A 20,760-nucleotide genomic window follows, 5' to 3' on the forward strand; every position below is an offset into this window, starting at 1 on the left:
TTGCAAATGATTTTATCACCTTCTGTATCATATGTGGTACTATGCGATGGAGACATCAAAGCATATTGAAACCAAAAATATTTAATACTGTGAATATTTCAATTTTAAGTTCGTAATTATTACAATGTCATATTTTAATGACATTTTTAATAAGACTAATATTAATATTAAACCTTATAATGCTATTAATATATTTAGTTTATAATATTCTAACTAAATGAAAAGGACGAGGTAATAATCTATGACACAAACTGACTGTTATTGTATTTATGTTTTTTTTATTGTACCTACTATTTTAAAATCGTTCTTTTAAATTTATAAAGTTTGTCTAATAAAACTTTGTGTATATTAATTTATATGTTCTTTATTATGATAGTATAAAATGGCGATATCTTATTTTTATACTCCTAACAATGTTTGAATTATTTTATTAACATGTCCAATGCCGATGACGACTCGTAAACCAGCCGAAGACGGCTCGAAGTATCGACATAGCACAATATTATTGTTGCATGTTATCTAAAATGGCCGGACGGTGGTGAACGACTATAATATTTAGCATGGCCATACAGTATATTATGTATTAAACCAACAGCAAAACGTTGGGTTCGGTTTCCCGGCATTGCTATGTTTATTAAACGTGTTATCAATATGAGTGATACGAGTTGTGTCTTAAGTAACGATAATATTTACGGCCAGACAGACTTGACCTCTAAATATTCGTGGACGTGTACGTGTTAAAGTACTAACTGTATTATTGTAAAATACACAAATATTTAAATAAACATATCAATAACTGAAAAATGTTTTCATAATCTTTTACTACAATTTGTAATTATTACTTATGTCTTATACTTACCATTGTATATTGAGTTAAAAATATTCCATTCATAGAGTTGCGTTTGAAACAGTTTTTATTTTTGCATAACATTCTACTACTAGCCATTGCGCTTTCAAATGTTGTGTGTTTCATAAAATATTGTTCATCTGTAAGCAATTATTTTAGTATAGACTCTTTCCAGGCTTCTTTTTCAAACAATTTAAGTTATAATTAATATTATATATAATATACAATATACAGTTATATATAATAATCCATAAATAGTCAACAAAAAAACATTGTTTTAAGTTTAAACAAATAAAAAACTATTAAAAAAAATGTTTAAAAAACCGAAAATTTATCATAGCTATAATAACAGTTCAAAAAGAGTCTTATGAATAGAGCACAGAATTTTATACAATGGCATAATTTTTCCTTTCCACATTTTTGGGATTTTCGTCTGTAATCTTTACAAATTCTAATAGTTTCAAGCTAATTGCGATATTTATTTTCATATGTCTGCGTATTTTGACAATATACAAAATTAATTGTATATTGAAGCGAAAATTTAAAAATGTAAAAAATAATACTTTGTCATACAATTTAATAATACATTATATAGGCACTAAGTGATTATTCATATTAATAATATTAAATTATAAATTACAAAATTTTTTACTTATTAAGTAGATAGGTACCTACCTATAGTAAGTTATAATTGTAGGTTATTTAAATTGTTTTAAATTTTTACTAAATCATACATTTATAAACTATAAAATTGTAAAATTTTTACCATATCACACAATTAAAAGTTTTTTTCTTATATATATGTTTCATATTTTCAAGATTTTTACTGCATAATATACTATGACATGTTTTGACACTTTTTAGTGCATACAAATCCGCTCTCTACTGATGATGTATTGACAAATCTTATTCAAACATTTTCTGAAATTTTAAAGTATCTACGGTTATTAGTTTTGGAGTTACCTCAAAAATACTAAATAATTTTCGTAGAATACAGGTTTCGCATATAAATTAATATTTTCCTTAGATTTGCAAATAACAAAGAAATTTTTTAATCCCATTTAAATAATCGTTAAAATAGCGTTTGAATTTTCATTGAACGATTTTGTTATTTTATTGTAATTAAAAAACGAATAGTTGTAAATATTTGAAATAATCACCAAATGTTTATAAATTATAATAGCATTTTCCATAAGCCATCAATATTTTTTTGAAAATGAATGGAATACATTAATCATAAGTATTATTTTCATTTTTAATCGTAAATTAATTAACTTATACAATTGGGACATCAAATCTCAACTTGATGGAAACACTCGATGAAATTCTTGGACCAAATCCCGATCAAAATACGAAAATTATAACCTTCTTAAAACTAACCAACCTTATAGATAAAATATAATTGTAATTGTAACTGTTAAGATAATGAAACATAATATAAACTTATAACAAAACTGTAATTAGTATGTAAGAGATTAACTAATGGCCTTTGCTGCCGAGTTATATATAAATCCCAATGAAAAAAAACAGTGTACAATTTTTAAAATATTTTTATTCGTTTCGAAGCTGTTTAGTCATTTTCAGTTTTCAATGTTTTTGGTTTATCATGAAACACTCATTATTTCAAAAAGTATTGATGTTTTTGAAATTATTTTTTTACATGGTTTCAAATTGTTAAAAAAATAACGTTTTTATTAAAAAATCATATTTTTATATTTTTTAAGTTTTTCCTTTTTTGAATGCCAACATAGAGTTTTAGTTTCATATTCTAAAGTGGAATATTTTTCTAAGTATTTTGATTTATAAAAATCGAATTTAGAGCGAGTAGTTTATGAGTTCTAAGTATTTAAAGTTTAGACAAGTGGAGTAGTGGACAAACAGTTTGCGGGGTAACCCCGTACCATTCCACTCCACCAATCAAAACTTTATATACTTATAACTCATAAACTACTCGCTCTAAATTCGATTTTTATAAATCAAAATACTTAGAAAAATATTCTGCTCTGGAATATGAAATTAAAACTCTATGTTGTCATTCAAAAAAGTAAAAAATATAAAAAATTATAAGGATAAAAAATATTTAAAAATATAAGTTGTTTAACAACTTGAAACTACGTAAACAAATGTTTTCAAAAGCATTATTACTTTTTGAAATAATGAGTGTTTTATGATAAAAGAATCACCATGTATAATTTTGTCAATAAAATTTTAATTGATGTGTAGAAATGCGTTAAAATTTAATACAAGGCTCCTGATATACTGTTACCATAAAAGTTGAAAAATATTAGAAATACATAGGCACAATTTTTTTTATAAGCATTTAAAGTTCGAATTTTGACAAAATTTATCAAATTTAAAATTTAATAATTATTTTGTAGTTAAACATATATAAAATGTTTAACTTTTATAGCTAAGGATTGAAACTTTAAAACAATGTTTCACGTAAATAGGTTATATTTAAATTACATTATTCACAATAATATCATAAAATATAGTATTTGATGTACAGTAATTGTCCTGATCCAATCGATTTATTAGTCAATTTCTCAAGTCATCCTTAGACCATTTGAGATCCTGATTCTTGCCAGACATCCCACCAACCTAATACCAATTATCAATAGCAATTAAATCACCGAGTTAAATAAAATTGACAAAGTTAAACTCACTTGAAATAGTGACAGAAACCGGAGTTGGGTATTGATAGTCACTGAAATCTTTCAGGTTTCCTGCACTGCATCGGAAGTAGTAGGTCTTTCCATGTTCTAAATTGATGATGGTAATTTCTCCGTCAGTTGCAGGTAACATTTAGACCCTGTCAGTTTTTAAAGGATGCTGATGTACTAAAACTGGTTACCACTATACTTAACGGTAGTACAGTAGTTGTTACTTGTCGAGATAAACCATTGCTTAATCCACTTATTGGGAATTAATCACTTAACCCTTCAATATTAAATTTTAAATGTTTAATCATAATATTATAACAATTTTAAAATACTAGTATTATTGAATTAAAAAAATGTAAGTATTTAAAAATGTAATACATCGTTTTAATTAAACTTCATAATGAATTCAGAAATGTTTTCAGCATTTGTTTCCGATTAGTACAGGTAGATCTGTACATTTGGAAACATTTTGAAACTTTTGGACAAAAAATATGTTGTGACACAAAGAAGTCACTCACACTGCTAAACTTTAAATGCTTATAAAAAAAATGGTGCGTATGTATTTTTAATATTTTTCAACTGCTATTGTAACAATATATCAGGAGCCTTCATTAAATATTCACGCTTTTTTACCCAACAAATAACATTTTAAAGATATTTATAGAATAAAAAACTAAAAATAAATTAAAAACTCATGATGTCCGTAAAAGCTCAAAAAGAGTCAAAATATTTTCAAAATGTTATGGTGTATAGAAAATGAAAACATAAACATTCAGTAAAATGTTCATGTATTTACAGTTATTCGTTTTTGAATAACAACAAAATAACAAAATCGCTATGTAAAAAATAGAATGAATATCCAAGTACTGTAAAAATATGAACTTCAAACGCTCAAAGTTTTATTGACATTCATAGAAAAAAAGACTAATAAAATTGGAAACTTAAAAAGTTCCTAAACAGTTTAAAACAAATCAAAATATTTTAAAAATTGTGTCGTGTATAGAAATTGCAAATATAAACAACCAGTGAAAATTTCATGTTATGTATTATGTACGTTTTATTTATATAGAGTTACACCAAAAACCAAAATCGATTTTCTCATAAACCGATTTTACGTAAAAATTACCGTTTTTCCTTAATTTTTATATTTTTTTTTCCTGGCACATTTGAAAACTATTGAGAATTTTAATATATTTTTACTTCCCGAATGCAGCAACTAAATTCACTTTCCCATCGAACAAGATACTGTTGAAGTATCAAAACGTGATGACAGATTCAAAAAAAAAACGCACATCATTGTAAAATCAATACATTCATTACTCCGCTCAGAATCTAAAAAAGTATACAATCTATTGTTATGCTTAATAATAATAAAATATAATTACTGTGCTCTATTTTTGTGCAACCTGGTTTGAGCAGCAGTGACCGATCGTCGGCGTTGTACTATTGCCCGCTAACAGGCGATTGCATATACGGGGATTGCCCTGGTGATGTACGGATACTAGTTGTGAGATTTTTGTGGGCTGTACAGTGCATATGATAAGAACAGAAAAGTGTAGGAACTTAGAAAAATATCACAATATTGTGCCGAAAATACTTGTGTCGGAAATGATGGAGTATGCACAGCCGATAATAAATATAAAATAATAATTGTAACACGGAATTTCGATACTCGATAGTAAAAATATGCTAATAATTCATAATAATAATAAAAACGACAAATGGTACTTATCCGTTATAGTGTAATATAGTGGTGATAATATACATCACTAAGCGAACAAAACGTTGATAGTATTGATTAATATTAATTAATCTAACTAATATACTAAAAGTTTATAGTATTAATTATATAATTTATAGTATTAATCCCAAGAATTTGAAAATATGGTCTTTACGTATATTTAAAAATTACAAAAACCTGATTTTGAACAACTGTGTTATTTTGAATAAAAAATAAAGAGGAAAGCAGGCTTGGTAACCTAAATGTACAATATACAATTTTCAACAATAACATATTTTTTTTAAATTTTGTTACGTCATTTCTACTTAAAATGTATACTTACCTATTTTAAAATCTGAGTAGAGGATGAAATTATTATTCATAAAATGGTGTGTGTATGTTATTTTTTTGTGTATTTTTACACTTCCAGTAGAAGAATACTTTAATTTTCCATTTTGGGTGTAGTTTCTAGTAAAATATTAATTCTATTTGGCACTTTTGAGAGGTAAAAATTGGAAATTCAACGATTTTTCTATATAATGTAGAAAAAAATAATGGCCATTTTTACACCAGTTTGCGGAGAAATTAATTTTGATTTTTTGGTAGAACTCAAAAACAAATAACCTTAGATGCTTGAATTTTTCACAAAATGTTATTACTAGCATTTTATATACCATATAGGTAGGATAAAACATTTTTTTGTTACGTTTCGAATTCTTTTACTAAAAGAAATTATTGAGATTTAAAAAAATTGCAAAAAAATAATAACGACTTAAATTAACGTTTTTACTCGATTTGCAATTTTTTTTTTTTTTTTTTATTGTTACAGCATAAACATCATGGTTATTAGCTTACAATATGATTATTTGCAATATTATTTGTTGGTATTATACTATTATGACATCGATCGGACATTTCCGGACTAGTAAAAATGTAAAAAATAGAAAAATGGATTATAATTTATCGAAACTAGAATTGTTTTTATTTGGTGCTAATGTGGTATTATAAAGTTAATTGGACAGTTCTAGACTAGAAAAAAAATGTTAAGAAAAAATTGTGAAAAATACACACATGGATTTTTAACTAGAAAAACTCGATTTTCAATTATTTGCTATTTTTTTTTGTGATATCTTTGTCAGCATAATTATTTTGTCCTGGCTGGTTAGGTTAGGTTAGGTTAAAAATCATAAAAAATTACAAAGTTTAATGTGAAATAAATAAAATATATGTGTGCAACAAATTTCAATAATATCCAACGAGTATATTAAATATTTTTGGAAGGTTTTTGAACGGTTATAATAAACATTTTATGCTAGTGGTGAAGTTGACAGTACAAAATGTATTGTGGGACAGTTAAAAAGGCGTGTTCTAAAAAATTCTAACAAGGACATCGTTGGATGATTTTTGAAAAGTTCTGATAACATTGTAATGCTTAACGTGAGTTAGTTTACATTCAACGTTAAACACTCTAGCTACGACCCTTCGTTGGTGACTTGGACCACTCCATTAAAAATTTTAAAGAACAATTAAAAAATATGTAAACTTTTATTAAATAAATAAGTATTTAAATTAATTAACTAGCTGATCCCGCACACTTCGTTCCACTTAAAAAATAGTTCAACTCATTTTGGGTGTAAATTGCTGCAGTAAGTGCAACTCAGCCAGCCTGATATGACAACGCCGATGAGCAGCTACTATGGTAGCACGTGTAACTCGGCCATCTTGGTAGGCAATGTTCAAAAATTTGATTTGATGCATGTTTGTACCTGATCTGCCCGATTAACCAAAGGCAACCAATAAAATATTAAATACTAATTTCTATTAATTATTTCTCCTATAACCAATAGCAACCATTAACAAACGAAAATTTCCATTGTAAATCTCAAAATCATTGTTTGACCACCTACCCGGATTGGACCTACCTGTCCAACTGTGAATAAAAATCGGTCCAACCGTTTAGGAATGCATAACGACACACACACGCAATAACTTTCATTTTTCTTTATTTAGATAACAAGAACTTTGCGGACAAATTGATGACACTAGCAAACAACAATGGAAAAATTATAAAATTATAAACTATCTTCTCCATGACTTGTAAAGCATAATTTTTTTGCGTCTATTTGATGAATACAATAGTTCTGTAGGGCGGGACTGGCTTAAGAATTTCAAAGTATGAACAATATTTAGATAAATTGATTTAAGAGGGTTGAATAGATTCTAGGAACAGTCCTCAGCTAATCTTGGTATGTCAACTACAATAAACCCTCAAAAGAATATTGCTATCTGGAACCGTAACTAGAACAAAAATAACGCGATTTTTTATTCATAATTTTTTATTTTATCATAATATGTATAGTAAAGTGTTAATAACCTCACATTGAAGTGTAATTTTATTAATGTCTTTATAAAAACAGCCAGCGAACATACACTTCCAATATTATGATTTTAAATTACAGCGCAGTGTGTTCGAATATGTCCTGTGTACTTGTGGATGCCTCAAGTGGGTTACGAATATTTTCTGTCATGTTATCCCGATGTTTTGTTCTTAGGCAAAATGATAAGGCACAGACAAATACCAGCACCGTGGACATGGCAATAATCACGAGGAACCAGCCATTAAGTTTGGACGGATCGTCAGTTCTCCTAATCACTGTGAACACCAACGAATTTCCCAATGTGACGAAGATCACTTGAGACGCATTGACGGACATATTCGGCTCACACACCAAACTGTCTCGTATCACCGAAACGACTAGGCAAACTGAAGATGGTGAATCCATCACCTGTATCACGATGTCTTCAGGCTGTACATGCTGCAAGTGGACGCCATTGACGACTATTGAACCACTTTCGTCTATTTTAAAGTCTAACAGAACTGGATCAGGGTGCACGTAAAATCTGAGTGATGGACCACGAACCACGATTGGAAGCGACTGATTCAAAGAGAAGTCATCTTTACTGAATGTTATTTCCAGTCCAAAGTTCAGTAGCTGCCCCACAACTGACGCGTCCCCGTCCTTGCTATCGCCGTTCACTTTTGGCGATCGGCATACCATATACGTGTCGTTGACTGGTGGATCGCAATAACTATCTGAATACCGTCTGACACCATCAGACAGGTCAACATACAGCCGGGCAAGAATTGTAAAACATGGTTCTACGAAATTATTGCCACGGACCGGCACGGAAGTGCCACCAGATGCTACGCCTCCAAGTTGGTGGGTAACATCCAGTACGGGATTGAGACAAAACTGGAATATTTGAGTCGACTCAATCTTCAACACGCTTTCGATCGATGAGTACTCGACTAGAATCGGACCGGACAATGTTTTGTTGAATTGTGATGTGGTGCACATTATAGTCTCTGATCCTGATGTCCTGGGGTTCATGCACACTGTTCCTGCCATCGTCACAATTACTGTTCGGTTCTCTGCTAATATCTCATGGTTCCTCACTGTGATCGTTACAATCGTGCCACCGGTTTCCGGCCCAGAAAGCGGATCTACTGTCGTCACATTTATTTCACCACATTCATTTGTCAATTGCACGAATTTTACGTTTAACTGTTCTTTACCATTGTTCACCATATATAAATTCTTACGAACCTGACAGGTGTTGTCGGATGAGCACCATCTCAAGTAGTTTGAATACCCATCTTTATTCCATGCACAAGTTGCACATGATTTGTACTTTTCATCATTTGCACACTCTTTCTTTTCATAAAAAGTAACGTAGTGATCAGCAACGTTATCAAACCTTAGCATTACGTCTTTGACAATAATAAAAGTAAAAAAAGTGAACGATGGATTATTATAATCAAAATAAGATTTCTTTACGTAGAATTCACATGCTATTATCGTTTTGTTATGTGCGTTACCCTGTACAGTTGGATATTTGCAATATGTTGGAAATCTGTTATAAAGTATACTGTCTTTAAGATAATTTCTAAAACCTACCAATTCATTCGATAAATTAACAATGTATTTCAGGGAAACACTTGATTCACCATAATTATATTCTTTAACTACTGAAAATCGTGGACATTCCTCAATTTCAAAGACAAATGAACCCGACGAGTTGAATTGAGTCCTGTTTTGACATGTCTGTTGTTGAAGGAACCATATACACATGGGTTTTATTGTACATTTGGTGCACGTCATGAAATCCGAACAACTGGTTTTATTTGAATCTGGAAATATGGACGGAAGTATAGAAACGGAAAGATTGAATGGATCAGCGATAGGTGTCGGTGATCTATTTTCCAAAGTGTACGTCAACGAATCTCCAATTTTTACCAAGATCTCGTGCAAATCAACTGGAGCGATGGTCATGGTTGGGTCGCATACAATACGATTTGCTTTAACCGACACGACTACGCAACCCGTAGCTGAATAATTAAGAAACCGTACCACGATGTCATCCAGTTGCACGTGATCTAAGCTAAAGCCGTTGATGACTACTGAACCAGCTTCTTCCATTACGAAATCTTCAAGAACCGGATCGGGGTGCACGTGAAAGTTAAGTGATGTCCCGTTGACGTGCAAAGACTGATTTCCAGTGAATTTCAGCACGTCAAGCCCGAAGTTAAGCAGCTGTCCCACCACCGATTGGTTCCCGTCCCAGCTAGCGCCGTTCATTCTTGGTGATTGGCAAACCATATAGGTGTCGTTAACCGGTGGATCGCAAAAATTGTATGCGTACCTTCTGACACCATTCGGCAGGTCAACGTACAGTTGGACAGAGGATACAACGCAAGGTTCTATGAAATGTCTTCCACGAATCTGCACAGAAGTGCCACCGGACGCTATGCCTCCAAGTTGTTGGTCCGCATCCAGTACGGGATTGTCACAAAACAGGAATATCTGGGACGACTCAATCTTCAGTCCGCTTTCAATCGACGAGTACTCAACCAAGACCGGACCGGATAATGTGCCAACCGCTTGTGACGTAGTGCAAGTTATAGTCTCGAGTCCGGACGTCTTGGGATTCGTGCACACTGTTCCTGCCACCGTTACCTTTAACGTTCGGTTATCAACGAATATCCTGTGGTTCCTAACTATGATCGTTAGGGTCGTTCCACCGGTTTTCGGTCCAGACAGCGGATTTACCGCAGTCACATTTATTTCTGCACAATCATTCGTCACGTACGCTACTTTTTCATTTAACTGATTTGTAGCATTGTTCTTAATGTATAAACTCTTGTCATCTTTACAGGTGTTTTCGGAGGAACACCATTTCAAGTAGTTCGAGTACCCGTTTGTATTCCATCCACATGTCGTACAGATTTTGAACTTCTCATCAGTGGCACATTCCTTATGTCCATACACCGTAACATAGTGATTAGCAACGTTGTCAAATCGTATCATAATGTTATTGAACTTAATAAATATAAAAGAAATGTCCGGCTTGATGTTAACTGATGATTTTGTTTGAAAAAATGATATCAATATTTTAGATTCGTTATTAATCTTACAAGATCGTTCAAATGCACCTTGAACTACGTAATACATTTGATAGGTGTTAAGATAATTTATGAAACTTACCACATCATTCGTTATCTCAACATTGATGTTCACTAAAATTTTTAAATCATCTTTATAGTGATAATCATATTTTTTAACTACCGAAAACTTTGGACATTCCCCTATTCTGGAAACTATCAAACTCGACGAAATATATTGATTCGTGTTTTCACATGTCTGTCGTTTAAGGGACCATACACACATAGGTTTGAGTGTACATTTTGTGCACGTCATTGAATCTAGGCACCTGATTTCATTCGGCTCTGATTTAAGTGTTCTACTATGCGTGGGAAACATCAAAGCCTATAGAAACCAAAAATATTTGTTAATTTGGATTTAGATTTTAAGTACGTAATTATTATACATTCATATTTTAATGAGATTTTTAATTGCGCTAACATTGTCAAAGTTTATACTGTTAGGTTAGTATTAATATATTAATTAATAGATTAATTATAGATTGCATTTATAGTATTCTAACTAAATTTAAATAACGAGCTAATGATCTATGACAAAAACTGTTTTTTATTTATATACAGAGTGTATCAAAAGTCTTCATCCGATTTCAAAAATGTATATTTATTTTAAAAATGGAGATATAAGGGTGAAAAAAAATAAAATATATTCTTAAAATAGGTAAGTTTTATTAATCAGTCAAGCACTAATATATGGGTCACTAAATTACGATTAACCGTTGCCGAACTATATTAGTTTGTAATCGGATGAAGACTTTGGAAACACCCTATATTTACATATGAATATATTTTATCCACACCTTCAATTTTAAAATCGATCATTTGATTTTTTTCACACTTCTAATAAAACATATTACTTTATATTATGTTATTTATTATGATACTATAAAATAGCGATTGTGCTTTTTTTTGCTATGCTCTTTACGGTGTCTTGAATTATTTTATCAATATTATTGAAAAAATATTTTAATGAAAATATTGTCAATAGCAGAAAAAAATGTTGATAGTCGTTAAATTATAATTTTTTATTAGTATTCGTACTTACCATCGTAAAGATAACTAAAAATAGTCCATTCATACAGTTGTGGTTGAAACAGTTTTTATTTTTGTGTAACTTTGTGCTACCAGCCATTGCATTATTCAAATGTTGTATTTTCCACATAATTTTGTTAATCTGTAAACAATTATTTTACTAGAGTTCTTTCAGATTTCTTTTTCAAACAATTAATTTTAATTAATATTATAATATAAAATATACAGCTATATTTTATTTTTTTTATTATTGATCTTAAGCCCGGTGACTAACGCCATTAGCTGTTGTAGGTGTTATGAACTGTGTTTTTTAAGGCTAAGGTTGGTACAGCAAGGTAGTGTTATGGTTGTAACGATAGGTAAGCAAACAACTGTAAGTATGGCAAGGTTTTTACTAGTACGAATACTAGTGGGTGGTCATCCATCCTGGAGCTAGTAGCAGCTAGCGGGCGTTATATAACGCGCCGCGCCAAGCCATAGTTATATGTAATATTTCATAAATAGACAACAGAGTTATAAATATTATATTATAATAATATATTATAGTATATTCAAAATCATTTTTGCATAGCTTATGCTAGCTGGAGGTATACTTTTCCCCTATATTTCATATTGCATGCTTAGTTGTTTTATTCAACAATTGTATATTTTTTTTAAATAAAATAAATTATTATATATTCAATATTTGAAAATAATTTGAAATTCTATAAATTCTATAGAAAATATTCGTTTGCAAATGTGAGAGAATTTTTTATGCATGAAATCATTTTTGTGCTATAGCCTATAAACCATAAGAAATGTTAAATTTTTTTTAGTTTTTATGCTAAAATTGTTGATGAACAAATTTTTCTCGGTGAAAAAATTGATAATTTGTTACAAGGTACTTCATAAATTATTTAATATTTTAATACATATTAAAATATTAAAGATACATATTTTGCACGATTTTGTTTATAAGCAATTGAAGTTTTACAAGAACTTTCAATATTGACATAATTCGTCAAAACCATGTGAACATTCTTCAAACTATTATGTAGTTAGATTATTATAAAATGATGAATTTTTATAGATCAGACTAATATTAGCAATGACTTTTTCAAAATATTTAGATTAATTTTAAGCAATTACCTAACAAGCACCAGTGGTACCTTTAGCATGATCCTATTCTTGCTATTCTACGGTAAGGCGGTGTTGAATAAAAAATTAATCAAAATAATAAAAATAATTTAACATTATAATAGAAATACACTAATATAGTAATATTACTAAAGTTATTACTTTTAGTTCAAAGCTAATTAATAAAATATTGTAATGGTTAAATATTAATTGGTATAATATTTTAATGTTTCCGCCAAATATTAAGTCATCGTATAGTAGGTAATTGTTATAGAAAACCAATATGTTACTTTAATAGCAACTTCAAAAAATGTGACCAAGTGGCCATGTGGTTTTGAAAAGATTTTAATGTGGCTTATAATATCTCTACAGTATAACTTTTGCAATGTGTGTTTGCAAAATGACAAAGGATGTTGTGATATCTATATTATTTTGTGCGTTTTGAATTAAATAATTAGCAAATGTTTGCGATTTTGTAAATTTTTTTCAAAATTCTAACTTCACATAAAAAATAAAGTGGATTTACACTAAAATGTTTATTAGTTTCCACTCATATCAGCTTATGAGGAAATTGTATTACATTTTCAAGAATTTAGACAAAGCGCAAAAATTGGTATCGACAATAATTGAAAAAAAGTTTGAAAAAATCTAACTGCTATAATAACAGTTCAAAAATAGTTAATATATTATAAACTATGGAAAATTGTTATTCATAGATTTAGCGAAATTTTAAGGTATCTTTGGCTATTAGTTTTGGAGTTACACCAAACAAATTATTGATTCAATAGCCTATATACATACCATTTTGTGTACACAGTTTTTGTTAGAGAAGTGCTAAATCCCAGTCACAGAAAAGACTATTTGTATAAATTGCTGAATTACCAGTTCTCTTCTTAATTAAAAACTACAAAGATAACATCTTATAGTGTGCTTTAAAATATTATATTATTCAATTTATATTACTGCTAAATCACTGTGCACTATGTTATATAATAGTCAACGGTCACCATAATAATGTACTATGTACAGTTTCATAAAATATTATCAATCGCCCTTCATTCATAGATAGGCTATTGACATTTGATAATAAATTTAGGTATACCTACCCACGTAAAATGTATACTATCAGCCACAAACTACAATAAAAAATATATCAAATTTATATTATGAAAATATGTTATTATGTTATCATTTTGGACTTTATCACGTTTATTTATATTACTAATATTGTAATATTATGTACCTACCTAATTTATTTATGGAATGACAAAAAGTGACAAACGATATTGTGAAATCTATACTATTTTGAGCGTTTTAAATTAAATAATTCTTGCCATTTTTTAAAAGATATTTTTTGATTGTGCACTTTAGGCACAACGTTAAATCTGAGCAATTGATTTTATTTGACATAATTTCCATTAATATTATAATGACTATGTAAGCAACAATGTATTAAAATTACACTACTCAATGATTTATGAACTGTGTTAATCAACGCACAATGTCTTACAATATCCAAACTAAATTATAATAGCCTAAGATATATTACGTTAGATATTTTTGGAAACTTCTTTACGATTGCTTTACTACTACAGAACATCAAATAATTAATGCTCTAAGGAACTTAACATATAATTAAAACAATATTTTTGTAACGATTTGTAGAGAAGTTTTAGATACAATTATATGGTATTTATATAAAAATTTTACTAATATAGTAATATAAAACCTGTTTTAGCAACAATTGGTTGGTATTTTTATCCATATATCCATGATAGTGGTTGCCCGTTAGTTACATACCAGGAGACTACTGTTCAATGGTGACAAGTCTTGGACTCACTTGCCTCATCCAGGCGGTGCGGGATTGAGATAGTTTGACCGTTTAGTGCACACCAATATTTGTAGACCATAATACTATTAATGGCCCAAATAAAGATTCGTATATAGTGTATATTTTGTGTGAATTGTTAGTTTGGATCTGAATATATAGATCGAAGCCGGTTATTGAGTATTTTACATTTTTAATAAAGCAAAAAATATTGATAATTTTAATTCTATTATTAATTATTCTAATAGTCCTTGAAATATTATTTTACTACTACATTTTTAAACTAAATCGTATAATCACAGCCAACAGTAAGTTTTCTTTAAGCTATTAATATGTCTATCAATGCCAAGATACTGCAATTCATTGTTTACTAAAACTAATTTCAAATAAACTAAGTAAAAACAAATTATATGAATACTTAACTCAACTATACCACAGACCAAAAAAATAAAAATGTTTCATTAATACTGAAGATACAATTATTAATATTTAACTAGTTATTTGAGGTGTTCAACATATCGGAACACTATGCTGTGGTATTATTTGTAATATACTAATATGTAAATTGTAAATATAACATAAATATTGTAATTTAATAAACAAGTTGAACGGTATGTGATAATCTCAAATTATATAACTCGTTGGATCGTCTAATGATCATTGCTTGGTTGTATTCGGACAATGTTTATTCGGACTATGTCATTTAAAATATTTTCTGTAGGTTTTGTTTATGTTGTGCAATTTACATGTTTAAATAATTAAATACATCAATATTTTTATGACATATCATAATATAATACAATATACATATATATTTTAAATAAAATGATTTAAAAAAAAACACTCAGCTCGTATGTTTTAAGAACACTTAAAATGTCACCTGAGGTGCATGGCACATGGATAAATAATCAAATTATAATAATAATAATATACAATAATAATAGAAATAATAATAATTATAAATTTCTGTGGTCATCAGTGGTGTTTGGTGGCTGCTACGGTCAGTATGGACGAGTGGAGCTCAAGAGCAGCTAGCACGTCCTGTTTATGCCGAATGTACATCCGGCCATCCCGCCACGGGTGGGTCAACTGAAGCGGTTTGAAGTCATCACGCAAACACCGTTCCCGGGCCCCGGTAACAGATACCAGACAAAAGTTACCAAATTCGGTGCTCGGGTATATTGGTCCAGTCTTGCCTTTGACCACCACGGACATGTTCAGCTGCTGCAGAAACAGCTGGACTACTTCACGGGCTGACGTCGTCGGACTGATGTGCAACTTCAGGCTGGTGGGGTGTGGCAGACCCGTGTCGTACGCAGCGCAAACCTGTGTGACAACAACCCTCCGACCATCAGATATTTGTGTATAGGTACCATGGTGCTCAACTGTTTACAAAAACCACTTACCTCGATGATCCCAGGCGCAGGGACGGGCACCAGCGATTCGCTCTTCATAGTAGCATCCGAAAACCCTTCGTCGTCCACTTTATTTACGTCTTTAGCCCTACGTGAAAACAAATTAAATGTACCGTGTCAACATGATATCGTTAAGGTTGAGTCTATCGATGTTACTACACGGTATACGCTTAATTATTAGTGCATTATCGATAAACTTACGCGACGTGATTGGACTTCGACGATATATCGGCTTGACATGAAGACTGTCCGTCGTTATACTCTGGTTCGTCTTTACTGTCTGTAACCAAATCAAAGACAAAATTATAGAAATAAAAATCTGGTAATGTTTATAAAACTATCCGCGTACCGTTGCTTGTTTCTGAGGAACAACTCTGTTTTTTAGCCAAGACGTACTCTCGATCGTGAACGGGTGGCGATAGGTATTGTTCGCTGCGACTTATCTCCGGACACACCGATTCCAACGTCCGCATAGAATTCAACCCTGGGCCCGGCCAACTACCACGGGACTTGACCAATTTTGAGTCAGGTAATTGTAACAACTGTAAAACGTATATTTATGTTATAATTGTCAGCGTATACCGAACGGTCGTAGACTAAAACATTTGTTCGTGAGTATCATTTACCGAGTTGCTTTTAGCGGACTTCATTTCCAACTGACTATTGCTGGCACTCTTTGAACAGTTGGAGTTGGATACTTGTGTCTGGAACAGCCGCTCGCGAGCAAAGTTCATCACGTCCAACAGCCACCGCAAATGTTTCCACGCGGCGTTTAAGCCTGTCTCGAGCGATTCCACTGTGTCCAGCCGCTGCTTAGCAGTTTCTAGGTCAGACGAGCTCCATGCTTGTCTGATCGAGTACCTCGCGTCGTCTGAGTCCAGTTGCACGACACTGGAAAGGCGGGCGTACAGGAGCAGAGTTTCCGCTCGGTACGTACCAAAGTGTATCATCTCGAACACCTGAACACTAAGTGGCACCAGCTCGATCCGGTGCAGGTGGACGGCTGACTGGTTACCCTCGCCGACCGCACAAGCCACCTCGGCCGGAGGCACGATCATTATAAGGCTCACGTCCCGGTCGACCTCGATAACCTCGCTGGTGTACACCCGCTGCACAGACCGTTTGTCTTTCGGTATTTGGACCAAAGAGAACAGCCGGTTAGTAGCCATCTTGAACTGCGAAGCGAATCCGAGGCACGTGTAATCGCATGGCGCCCCGGCACCCTGCTGAAGCCACAGCCATTCTTCCCTACAAAAAAAATGTTAAGTTTACGATTGTCCAACCTGTCGTATATATTATTGATCTACGACTATAATGAGGAAAACCATTTACGACAAAATATTAATATGTTCTAGCTCAATCGTTGTGCAAACGAACTTATTAAAATTAATTTATGATACGCAATAATAACGCCTATTACATCCAGTATACCCGCGTCAATCACAAATTGTGTACAAAAACACAGGTAGATATGAACTTAAAAACCAGAAAGGAAGTTAACGCATACACGTACACTCATATGGAGAATATAATATTATAATATGTACTCGTATATCATAACTATAATGAGAAATACCTGCATTGATTTGGACATTTTTTTTTCTTAATTTACCAAATTTCAGAAATACCATTTTTCAATATTTGTGTTTAAACTCTTGACAGCTATACAGACACGTGGGATGAACCATCTAGACTATATAATGAATATTAAATTGTACTTACGCGGTGACGTGCTGGTTATCACGTATCTTGCAACAAACAGGCATATTAGGATTTTGCAAAGGCACCATAACGTGCAACATGTCTACTGAGCTTCTCATTAGTAAGTATCCGACGTATAAGCCTTTCTGCAATTTGGCATTGCTTGTTTGGTAAAACATTATTTGGTCCTAATTTTACAATAATTGTACGTTATTTATAAAATGCAATACATTTTGAAAGTATTAGATTAGTTTACTTGGATAGATGATATCAGCAAATCGGTAAGATTATCGGAACGAGACGACTTTTTTAAAATCTTTGCCATCGGCGTCCATTTTAGGTTGACGACGTTTTTTGGCTGACACACGTTGTTTACCGTACATATCACAGTTGTACCGTCCGAGTCACGGATCGGTTTATAGTACACTTTACCTAGGTCTTGCGTATTGAAAATGTCCTAAAATATTTTTAAATGTTCATGAATATTACACATTAGCGTCCTACTGTTAATTCAAGGTTGTTTAAATTCGTCCACAAGACAGGTGACTTACTTGCATCTGGGTGACAGCCTGGATGAGTTTCGTCCTGAAGCTAATCGAACTATTAGTCGATTTTTCCAAGTCATCCTTAAACCATTTGAGATCCTTCCACGCGAAAGCTATTTTGTAGAACCAATGAAAATCGTTGAGCATTTCTTTTGGGTACGTGTCGTCAATCTCTACCACGGGTAAGTAGTCCTCGTTGGTCACCAGAACTTTGTCTTCGTGGTACAGCAGACAAGAAAGGTATACGCCTCTGCAATTTAAAAATAATATATAATATTACGAACGCAATTTATCAAACTAATCAAAGAAAAATAAACTTAGATGAAGGAATACCTCCGGAGATTCTTATGAAGTTTAGTATTGCCGCTAAATAACTGCTTAAACGTTGGCGGCTTTCTTCTTTTCGTATTCGATGAACAGTCATTTCCACTGACTTCGAATGACGACCTGTGTAGGTCTGGACGAATGGAGATCATTTTGTCAAGTATGTCGTCCATCTTGACTTTCATTGCTGCGGAACATCGACGCGATTCTTGACAGACATCCCACCAACCTAATACCAATTATCAATAGCAATTAAATCACCGAGTTAAATAAAATTGACAAAGTTAAGCTCACTTGAAATAGTGACAGAAACCGGAGTTGGGTATTGATAGTCACTGAAATCTTTCAGGTTTCCTGCACTGCATCGGAAGTAGTAGGTCTTTCCATGTTCCAAATTGTTGATGGTAATTTCTCCATCGGTTGCAGGTAAACATTTAGACCCTGTTACGTTTTTAAAGGATTCCGATGTACTCCATTCAACTATAGACAAATACAATATTGTTGAAAAAAATGGGTTTTTAAAATATCTAATTTATAAAAAATATAACTGAATAAGTCATCACGTTTAATTTAATGACTCAACAATGAGACAGAATAGTTGTACTTACACAATTGATACAAGTTAATATTAACCGTTTTTTTATAATATTTTGAAAGGTTATTATTAATTATTCAAGAATATTTTTATCACTATCAAGTTTTTATAGAGTGACTTATTAAACATAATATGTAATACGTAAATCAATGATTTCAAAAATGTTGTATATTTGACGCGTACTATATAGGGAGTTATATTCTAATAATGTGTATGAATACTTTGATACTAAAAATAATTATTTTTATATATAGGTACATATATAATTTATATAGAATATAGATATCCAAGTCATACTGTAGAAATGGAAAATATTTATTTGAGAAATTTTTCAGAATATAAATGAAAACTGTTAAAATAACAACAACAATAATTATTGTGTGTCCAACGTAAAATAATCGACTAAGAGCATTTAAAAAGTTTGAATCAACTTTTACTATTGCTCAATAAGTGTCACTTGTGTTCACTCATTTTTCAATATCATGAGTCTTGACATTTCATAAATATAAAACAAAATCAATACATTTCGGAGTACATTTTAATATTCAAATTACTCAATGGTCTTTTTTTAATTATTACGCGTATTATATATGAATACAGGTACTGTATATTGATCAGCTTTGTTTTATCATAATTTAAATCTTTACTTTGACTAACACTTTTACCAGGAATTTTACCAAAGGCTTTATGTTTTTAATAAATATAATATGATGCTTACCGTTGAATTTAGTACATATAGCGCTTTCTGGGTAATCAGCTTCTATACAAGATACCCTGACGTTATCGTTTCCCGTTACCTCCAGGATAATTTTCTCTGGCTTATCTGGTGGCTCTGTAAAATAAATAAAAGTTTAATTAATTTGATATAATATTATCGTACGACACACGACGGGTGCGATGAATATAAGGTATAATATATTTATAGGGTATACATTCTTGGTGCTATCACTGGAACGTATTCACATAGAATAAGTATAACGGTTTTACGAACAATAGTCGATCGCGGGAAAACATAATTTATGTATTATAACAGTGTAGTAATTTTGTTCATAATAATAATAAAATATCCCTCCCATAAGACAAAATTAATTTGATTTTATACGTTTTTCGTAAGGCTACATTTTCAAATAAAAAAAAATAATAACATCAAGCACTACAAAAAAATCCCAAAAATTAAACGTCTGCTCAAGAATACCCATAATTATTTGATATTGAATTAACATTTTTTTTTATGTATTTAATTAAAAATCTTCACACCTGTCCTCAGGACAATGACAATATTATACTTTATAATAAATATTTATGTATATACACGAAATTATTATCTTCCTAACGTTAATTTTTATTTCTTTAAGACTTGAGAATTCAAGTACATAATTCTTTGGACCCACAAAACCTCACGTGCACACATTTGTTTTTCTTGTTCGTACACTACTGTTTACATCCTACTGTTTTTTCTACGAAGATCTGAAAG

General features: G+C 31.2%; 2 protein-coding genes across 9 annotated transcripts in view; both read right to left on the bottom strand.

Moving 5' to 3' along the window:
* Positions 1-7,353: 7,353 nt before the first annotated feature.
* Positions 7,354-13,873, bottom strand: LOC132939761 (uncharacterized). 3 transcript variants are annotated; one of them, XR_009664009.1, is made up of 4 exons: positions 13,680-13,873; positions 11,776-11,904; positions 7,610-11,058; positions 7,354-7,528 (listed from the first exon to the last, which is right to left on the bottom strand). XR_009664009.1 is itself a non-coding variant. In XM_061007113.1 (3 exons), the coding sequence occupies exons 1-3, from the start codon at positions 13,680-13,682 to the stop codon at positions 7,684-7,686; spliced, it is 3,507 nt and encodes a 1,168-aa protein (XP_060863096.1). In that variant the 5' UTR covers positions 13,683-13,873; the 3' UTR covers positions 7,537-7,683. The 3 variants fall into 3 exon arrangements, 1 of the variants encoding a protein (XP_060863096.1); XR_009664008.1 differs by having other exon boundaries at positions 7,605-11,058; XM_061007113.1 differs by lacking the exon at positions 7,354-7,528 and having other exon boundaries at positions 7,537-11,058.
* A 1,604-nt stretch (positions 13,874-15,477) lies between these two features.
* Positions 15,478-20,760, bottom strand: part of LOC132938507 (ankyrin-repeat and fibronectin type III domain-containing 1) — a 160,279-nt gene continuing 154,996 nt past the window's right edge. For all 6 annotated transcript variants that reach the window (XM_061005378.1, XM_061005377.1, XM_061005380.1 and 3 more), the window contains 11 exons: positions 20,005-20,118; positions 18,986-19,171; positions 18,701-18,920; positions 18,374-18,617; positions 18,079-18,279; positions 17,844-18,010; positions 16,748-17,369; positions 16,471-16,663; positions 16,323-16,401; positions 16,113-16,209; positions 15,478-16,032 (listed from right to left, as the gene is read on the bottom strand). In XM_061005378.1, coding sequence (XP_060861361.1) covers positions 15,682-16,032; positions 16,113-16,209; positions 16,323-16,401; positions 16,471-16,663; positions 16,748-17,369; positions 17,844-18,010; positions 18,079-18,279; positions 18,374-18,617; positions 18,701-18,920; positions 18,986-19,171; positions 20,005-20,118 — 2,474 coding nt within the window. In that variant the 3' untranslated portion in view covers positions 15,478-15,681. The remainder of the gene's footprint in view (positions 16,033-16,112; positions 16,210-16,322; positions 16,402-16,470; positions 16,664-16,747; positions 17,370-17,843; positions 18,011-18,078; positions 18,280-18,373; positions 18,618-18,700; positions 18,921-18,985; positions 19,172-20,004; positions 20,119-20,760) is intronic.

This window comes from Metopolophium dirhodum, chromosome 2, assembly GCF_019925205.1.
Source record: "Metopolophium dirhodum isolate CAU chromosome 2, ASM1992520v1, whole genome shotgun sequence".
Lineage (NCBI taxonomy): Eukaryota > Metazoa > Arthropoda > Insecta > Hemiptera > Aphididae > Metopolophium > Metopolophium dirhodum.